Genomic DNA, 9,435 nt, shown 5'->3' with positions numbered 1-9,435 from the left:
TGAAATAGGGCTAGCTGTGCAACAACTGAAACACCTCGTAGAATCAATGCCACGTCGTGTTGCTGCTGTTATTAAGGCTCGGGGAGGAGCTATACGTTATTAGGTAGGTATCTAATTTTTAGGCTCTTCAGTTTATATTTCTTTGAAAAATTTTGTTTGTCTGTTACCTTTTTATATATTTCTCTTTCGTATTTGAAACAGTTTTCTAATTACAATAATCTATTACGACTTTGAAATATTTTAGACACCATAAAATTAGGCTGAAACTTAAAAATGTTTTTATTGTAAGTTATATTAGTATTTTCCACTTATTTCTGTGGATTTTATTTTTCAATCACGAAAACAAATGTTAAAATCAAAACTCAATGTTTATTTAATCGCTTCCAGAAAAATCGATTTTGGCTTTTGAATTTATTCCTAGACATTGTGTGTGTTGACATATCACGCTTAGAGACATTTATCCGCATAATTTGTTCATTTAAGTGGTTTGTTTCAAAAATAAAAACATTTTCTAAGATTTTAAATATATTGCCTTAGTCTTAGAATTCTAAATTATATAAGAAACAATTACAAATGCATAGGAAATCTTTTGATATTTGTATTTTGAATACAGGTCTGTATCTCCTTGATTGTTTCGAATAAATTACCTTCGATGATTTATCATTGCACAAATATGCAATATACAGTGATGCCTCGTACTTCGAATTGAATGCGTTGTAGGAGACTGTTCGAATTCCGAATTAGTTTTCCCTATAGAATTAATCCCTTCCCAGACCCTAAACCAGTGGTTCCCAACCTTTTCTAGGATGCGGAACACTTTTGTGAGCAATTTTCTTTAGCGGAACACTTACTTAAGTTAATATGAAATACGTAAGCTTGTCATCAGTTATTTTATTAGAATTGAGCAGTTATAATTCAAAATCTCTACTCATATTATTAACGCCAATTCTAAGACAGGAAAAAATATACCTAAATAACTTTAATGGGAAACTTGTGCCTGATGTTTTTTACATATTTCATTCAGTTTTTATCATTGCCTTTATCTTATTCGAAACAGTAGTACACTCCATAAGTACGAGTCGTACTATATATATTTAAGTTTATGAAAATTTTATGATTTTAATTTTTTGATATTCGGCGGCTCGAATACGATTGTACACTTTCCGATTTGCGACTAAATCTGCGGAACACTTGGGAGGTGCTTACGGAACACCGGTTGGGAACCACTGCCCTAAACCCTAAACATTACCCATTCGATAAACTTAAAACGCCAAATACACATAATTTAAGCTAACAATAACACAATTAAATGCTCTAATAATAAATTGAAAACAATAAATAAAATATGTAAATACTGTAGAATAAAACGCAACCCTTCGACTCTATCATATTAAACATGGCCGCCAAAACCGCCATACGAGTACAGCTTTCATGCTTCGCGATAAATTCCTTTTTCGTCTCAATCATGCATATCACAACTTTCCTCTTAACTTCGTTGTTTCCACACACTTCTCGGATGATTGTTTGACCCAATATAACTTTTACTTCATAAAGTTTTTTCGAATTTTTAACAGGTCTCCTTACTTAACGTGGATTTTCTGATTTAATTATAACAGTTTTGAAATTGAATACGTTATTGCTAATGTGAGATTCTTTGTTTAGAAGCTTATTTTAAACTTTAACATCAAATTTCGATTTGATTTTATTCAAACAAAATGTTTTCAGAAGAAAACATACAAAACGCCGTACAAAAAGTAAAAACAAATTCGTAATGTGTATGGGGAAAATGCTGCTAAACTTCGAACGTGTCAAATGTGGTTTAAGAAATTCCGTTGGGGAATTTTGAACTAAAAATTACAAAACGTACGGGGCCCCAAAAAGCTGTCGAAAAACTTGCGGGAAGAAATTGCTTAAAATCAGCGAACAAAGCACGATATATACAATCAAACACGCCAAAGACAGAGCGAAATATGCATTTAAAAACACTACGAGCGTAACACGAGAGCGAGAGACGACTTAGGCTCATAGCAGATTGCGTTTTATGCTTCCAGTGCGTTTTTCACTGCGCGCAGTTTGAATTCCGAAGCAATTTTTTGTCGAATTTAGAGTTCGAAGTACGAGGTACGGTACCACTGTATTATAATTAATCTGAATGACAGCCATTAGAACGTTACTGTTATCACAGAGTTTTATTCATTTTCATACTGCATCTAAATAAATAAAGAATAAACCGTGTGTTGATATTTCACACGAATACAATGAATTGTGTATGGAGCACTATAATGTAATTTTCGCGTTTTCATTTTATTTGACTTTTCCAACAGGTCATAGTTATATTTGTGTCTCTTATGGAAAGCTGACGTCTTAAAATTTATACTCTGTTCACTTGCGATACATCTCATCAAAGTTTTCGAGTAGAAAATATATATTTTCTACTCGAATACTTTCTCTTCTACTACTGATATTTCCTGATGGCTTGCTAGTATGACATTTTTGCATTGATTTTGAATTGTACCGAGATGATAAATACCATATTTTACGACATATAAGACATAGCTTTTGACCAAAAACAAGGCTCAAAAATGGCCCTCTTATATTTGAAGTGGTAATCTCTTATAGGTTAATGAATTCTCGAACTGCCTTCAATAGACAACACGTAACCTCTACCTAACCTCCGATAAAAATGTCATTGTTTAATTAAACATATTTTTATTTATTTAAAATTTATTTTGTATACTAGTACTTTTTATATATTAACAGGACTTAAGTCCTGTTAATATATAAAAAGCTCTAGTATACGAAATAAATTTTAAATTACGATAGAAAGGACACAAAGGCATAATAATTAAATATTTTTATTTATTTTAGCTAAGCAGCTTTTGCATGTATTCACGTTGAAAACTTCAGCGATAAAAGTAAGTAATTTAGAAATAAAATTTATTTATCAGGAGGAGTTTAAAGGCGTGCATTTACTTTTTAAACAGAATATAGTAAAAATTGGAGTCGAGTGCCAAAGGCGCGGGATAACTTATATACAGTAAATACTTTTCCTCTAAATATGCCGGCTTAAATGGAGGTGGGTCTTTTATGCCGTAAAATACGGTCGGTTGCAGTGAATATTTTAAGTTTTTTTTATGAAACGGCAATGAAAATCCTTTTAAAACGAACTGCATGTTTTATACATGGATGACTTCATAGTAATGAAGAATGGGTAAAACTATGAAAAATCGTAATAATCACGAAATTATAATTATATTGATAAAAGTAACAAATGCATTATTATAGTTTAACGTAAAAATTGATAAATCACGAATCTTGAGAAAGCGTGAAAGGAAGAAATAAAAAAGAGCCAGATAAACTTTAATTACACGTGTTGATTGGCTACAACTGAGTGACGATTATTGAAAAACTGAAATCAGGAAACGGTTATTCGCCATGTCATAAAACCCAGCGCCGTAACTAACCTTTTATGCACCCGGAGCGAGAATCTGTAACTACGCCCCAAAACTTGGTTTGGGTCGTTTCTGTGCCCCCAGGGTCTACGCCCTGTGCCTGAACACCGCCCCAGTTACGGCACTGATAAATTCGATTACGGTTTCACGATGGTTTTGAATCTTTTCCCCCAGTTATAAAATTAATATTTCGAGCATAGATATTTCATTACTATTGTTTATTTTATATAAAAATTTATGTACCGTATTTCCTGAAATCCTGGGATTTACTTTACAACGGGAGACGCGTGGGTAAAAGTTAAAAGAAATAACTTGTGTACATTTTAGGAACTATAAGGACCGTTTATTGACTGATGGGTTACAGCTATAACATTTGAAATAATTTCTGTTTTCATAGTTAATTCGATTCAGTGGTCGTGTCCGCTTCGGTGTCGTCGGAATCAGGATCTTGACTAGCATCTTCGAGTTTTCCTAATTACCCTCCGGCTGATAAGCTCTCGACTTACGTACTCGATCGCGACTTTCCCACGCTCAATATTCGACAATATGATTTTATTTCCAAAAATATCCCCGAAAACCTTGGAACAAAGTGCTGTCCAACTGGTCAGCATGAAGAGGTAGAAGTTTATTTATATTTCCTACCTGTCACTCTAAATCGTTATCTTATGCTTTACAGTACTTCGACATGTTTAAATCCAGGCTAATTTAAGACCGGAGTTTAATTAAAGGAATATGATATAATCAATAACTCTAAAAATAAATAATTTCACATCTTAAACATTCTCAAGTGTCCTTTATTATTGCTTAACATACTTTCTGAACATAGATTCCTTTGGAAGCATCACACATTAATGGAGTGCAGCATGTATGAACAAGTAAGACAATACTATGCCATATGTCATACTAATGTTAACATTTACAATGTATGATTTTTAATGGCAATTTCCATAGCAACATTTCTCCTTGACATGTTAATATTTTTCTATTACAACAAAGTAGCAAGGATACAAATTGTGCTACTTGGGCAAAATTTTTTTTATTAAGTCAAGAAATATTGATATGGAAAGGAGTATATAAAAAGAACGTTGGGAAACAAAAGTGGAGTCAATCTCCTTTGTTTCAGTAGAAAAAGACAATTAGACCACATAGGAAATGATTGTGTCCATTTGCCAATTTACAGAATACAAGTTACTATTAAAATGAGCAACTGAAATTGGCAATGGAACACCAAGTATTGTTTCCATTTAACAAATTTATGGCACTTGCTAATTATGATCACTATGATTTTATTGTTTCACAAAATGCACTTTAAAAAGTGATATGACAAGGACAACAACTATGACGCTGAGTACCCTGTACTGCAGTGTCCTTTTGCAACTAGTTCATCTAGTTGATTCTTGGAGAGTGATATGCCAAAAAAATTTTGTAATGTCAATCTTAAAGAGATTGATTCTTGATATGCAAATTGATGTCATAAAAGACTTGTACAAATATAGCAATGGAAAACAGAGGATATGTTTTGATTGATTGATAACAAATATTATAAGATCAATGTTTATGTTCTGTATCGGATCCACTTCCTTCATCGTCTGTCATTACAGTCACTAGAGTTCCAACGGCTTTACCCAAATTTCCTGCCATATGTAACAAATTTCCTACTCTAGCTGCACCTGTACCTAGAAGTAATTTAAAAATTATTATTTTAAAATTTGAAAAAAAATTATAAAATACAATAGACTCTCGATAAGTCGAACTCTCTTAACTCAAATTTAATTTTTGTCCCGACTAAACTATCTACACTCAATACGTTGTGTTTCTTATAATTCGAACTCAGTTTCCGGATCTTAAATTTTACTTCGTATCAATTTTGTCATTTCTTTTGCTCTTCAAGAGAACGGACGACATTATCACGAAGTTGAAGATCGATATTGTGTAGAATTATTGCATTCCGATTGCATGACATAAAATTCAACTTTTAACGACGTTTTGCATCTAAAATAACGAATGTATTCTTATATGCAAACTGACCAATGAAATATCAGCACTTGTTACAATTTTAAAGGTCTTATTGATCAGTTTGCATTTAATAAGATGATTAGACGGGAAATGTCGTTTTCCTTATGTAATAAATTATTGCTTTCTCATTTTGTAAAAGAAATCCTTTCTAATCTAAGAAAGTGACATTGCCAGCTCATCAGTGAGGTCTCATCCTTAATCATATAGACGAGATGGTTTGTATGATAACTGACTTATCAACAGGGACGGCTGGATGGCTGAGCGGTTAAAATTGTAGCCTACTGCTCTAGGGAAGTTGTCCATCCGGATATGCCAGCCCCTCACCATCTGGCCATTCCATTATTGGCCTGGCAGAACCCATAACAAGCTTGCTAAAAAGGCGCTTGTGAAGCGGAGAGTTAAAAAAGAAATCTGTCAAGAGGGAAAACAGAAATGGCGACATTCATGAAAAACGTATATTATTCAGATTTATTTACTTGAATTGAATATCGACATTATTATGATACTATTTTCGAGTTCTTCCACTAATTCTCCTTACGATTGTTATTCCCTCTTGGAAATTATTATTTTACACTTCACTTTGTAAAGGACTATTTTACAAGTTGAACGCCATTGTGAATGATGAAATGAGGAAAGCACGTTCCATATAGTATATGGCAGGGGTGGCCAACAAGTCGATCGCGATTGACCGGTCGATCGCCAAGCCAATTTTGGTCGATCGCTAGCGATGTCTTGACTTAATGTATTATATTTGTAACCGAAAGCAACTGTTTGCATGCAGTTATGACTCGACTCACAAGCAGTGAGTGCACTTCGTACTGAAACAGTGTATAAACATAGTATGTATTTCACACTTCCCCCTCCCCACTTAGACTATGCCTATGACAACAAGTCGATCGCGACACATTTTTACGATAAAAAGTAGATCTTATGTGCACAAAAGTTGGCCACCCCTGGTATATGGCATATATGATCCACCATACTCACCAAGCTGTTAAGTTTCGGAGAATTTTTTAAATTTTCAAATTCTAAAAAATAACGACTTTGAAGAACACATTTGTGATTTGACAACTTACTAAGTAATTGAAAAATGAACTCATAAATTTGATTGGCCAATATCTATTTTGTAGTGGCAGTGATGGATTTCCATCCAAGTGTATGCTTATCCTTATCCTTCCCCATAAAAAGCTATGATTTATCATTACAAATATTTGCAAAGTTTAGTTTAATTTAGAATTTAAAATATATAGTGAATGTAAAAACTACAATTTTTAAATTTAAACATTCTATTCATATTTTTAGATTGAATGATTTTTTAGTTAATAACAATTTCACTTTTTTTTGTACTCTTTGTCCTATGGGCACTAAGAGGGTGTTTTAGGGTCTATTTACACACAACAGTGACGTGACCGTGCAGTGCCGTGATTTTTTGCCGGTAGGAAATCGTTGACATAGTTTTAAACCACCCTGTCCAGACTCGTCTGTCACAGTGCTGTGCAGTGGCAGTGGCACGACCGTACTTTTTTTTTTTTTGTTTTTTTTTTTAACTCTTTCCGGCCTGTGGGCGCTAAGAGGGTCTCTTTTAGTAGGCCCATTATGGGTTCGGCCAGGCCCACAATGGGGCGACCGGGTGGTGAGGGACGGGGCCCGACATATCCGAACGGACCACCCCCCGAAAAATGGCACGACCGTACTGTGAAAGTACTGTACATTTGACAAAAACGATATTTTCACTGACGGTAAAGTTTGTTTTTCAATGGATGATGAACATTTAATTGAAATCGTGCATCGACACTCTGTTCTATTTGATTTATCTCATTTGAAATACATGGACATTGCGTACAAAATGAATACAGTATTTTCTTTTTTGTTTAATAAAATATGAAATGCATGTTGGGACATTCGAAAATATTCAAAAAATATAGATTCGTCATCTCAATTTTTTATAAAGAGTATGAAACTCCCATTCTGTTGATATTTTTTGTCCATGCTTGATGTATCTACTTGCGGCACTTTCTTGATTGCATTTCTTTTCCTTCTTCATCCAAACATATAGCTATCAGAGCCAATTCATCCTCAGAAAAATCCATGCACTCACGGACAGCACGGTCATGTCACTGTTGTGTGTAAATACTCATCACTGTGCTGGCATGCCACTGTTGTACGTAAATGGACCCTTAATCATACCCATTATGAGTTCAGCCAGGCTCACAATGGGGTGGCTAGATGATGAGGACAGGACCTGACATATCGGAGAGAGACCAGCCCCCAAAAATTCCAGATTTGTTCCCAGTTCACTCAGAGCAATAAGTTGATACCTTAACTACTATACCATTTATGTTTCGGTGTGAGACAGGATAGATTAATGCTACCACTCTCTAAATTTTAATATAGTTGTAGAAATCTTACAACCTTTTAAATATATATGCAAATTTCACTGAAAAATTTGAATCACATGTTGTTGAACCTTTGTTGAACACAGCATTGACCATGTATTGACCATTTTCATTGTAAAGTAGAAAAGTAAAAATTTTTTTTGTCAAAAGGAGAAAGGTATCCATCATAAAGACCATGGAGGAAAGCAAAATGAAAAAAAAAAATCAGAAATTGCAAAAGAATTTGATATTCCATTGAGTTCACTCTCTACCAGGCCTGCCATAAGCAGGTGTGCAAGGCGTGCACTGCACATGGGCAGCATGTCCAGGGGGCGGCAAATTGGTATTGCTCGCAAGCTCAGCGTAGGTAGTCATAGTTAAACAGGGGTGGCATAATCGGTATTGCACACGGGCACTCAAACAGCTAGCAGCGCTGCTGCTCTCTACCTATCTGAAATACAAGAGAATTTTAGAAAGCTTCAATGAACAACAGAAAAATAAGCTTAGATATGAGTATGAAGATATTGAAAAGTATAGAAAAAATAATAAAATATACTGTAATGTATTTAAGTCTAACTATATTGTTTGTATCATTTATAATCTCATTAAAATAATGAAAGGTTCTATAATTTAAAAATTTTTTCTGTTCCTTTCACACCGAGTTATTGAGAGTCTGTTAAGCAGTTTTTGTAAAAAGTTTGACCTTATTTTAAGGGCAATGTGTTAATGTGTTAAACTTTTTAAAGTTATGTGATTTATTAATGTGAATTTAATTTGTTGCTAAAATTTAAATAAAATTATGATTAGTCAGATAGAAAAAAAGATTTAGACATTTTTCTATTTCAAAAATGTTTTCACATAATTAATGTAATTATGTCTCAATGTTTTCAGTTTAAAAAAAAATTTTGATGAATTCTTTCGTTAAACTGGAAATATGGAGACCTTGAATAGATTGTGAGAAGCTAATTAGTTTTTGAAAGCTTAATTACTAATTAACTTATTACTTACTATCCGGAAGCTTCTATACTAATTAGTGTTGCCACCTTTTCAAAATTGCTGACCCGGATAATAGAATTGTTCCAACACAAGTCCGTGTCTAGTTTGAATTTGAAACCGTACAAGGGATGCGCAATGTCATTTTAAAGCCAAGAACTGAACAATGCGCATGCCAGTTTTAAACCAGTTAGGAACTGGTGTTGGAAGTACCTGATATTTGTAAGAGATATTTGCAAGTTAGAATCTTAAAAGTACATTTTCTGTCACTCTTAGTCTAGTGATAAGATGGGAATAAGTTTGAAGTTAAAGTCTCTAACCATTAAAATAAAATACTCTCAAATATTTTTATAAAATTATTGTTTCATCATAATTTCACAATCTAATTTAACAAATCTGGTTATCTACAGAAACCAGAAATATTAATTATTAATCCGGACCATGAATTGAAAAACCGGCTTGTCTGTGTGAAAACTGGCTGGTGGCAATACTAATACTAACATATATTTTTTTCATACTGCTATTACCGGTAACTTGAAATGATGGTATAAAAATATCAAGCAATTAATATTTAATCACAGATGTCATACTGATAGAAT

The 9,435-nt window shown here is 33.5% G+C and overlaps 1 protein-coding gene across 6 annotated transcripts in view; it reads right to left on the bottom strand.

Annotated features, from left to right (window-relative positions):
• Positions 1 to 4,225: 4,225 nt before the first annotated feature.
• Positions 4,226 to 9,435, bottom strand: part of Dys (Dystrophin) — a 514,896-nt gene continuing 509,686 nt past the window's right edge. For all 6 annotated transcript variants that reach the window (XM_067286836.1, XM_067286831.1, XM_067286830.1 and 3 more), the window contains one exon: positions 4,226 to 5,128. In XM_067286836.1, coding sequence (XP_067142937.1) covers positions 5,001 to 5,128 — 128 coding nt within the window. In that variant the 3' untranslated portion in view covers positions 4,226 to 5,000. The remainder of the gene's footprint in view (positions 5,129 to 9,435) is intronic.

Source organism: Centruroides vittatus, unplaced genomic scaffold (genome assembly GCF_030686945.1).
Source record: "Centruroides vittatus isolate TY-2023 unplaced genomic scaffold, ASM3068694v2 scaffold_386, whole genome shotgun sequence".
In the NCBI taxonomy this organism is placed as follows: Eukaryota; Metazoa; Arthropoda; class Arachnida; order Scorpiones; family Buthidae; genus Centruroides; species Centruroides vittatus.
Note: the sequence above shows the minus strand (reverse complement) of the source record. Positions and strands in the feature narration are given on the sequence as shown.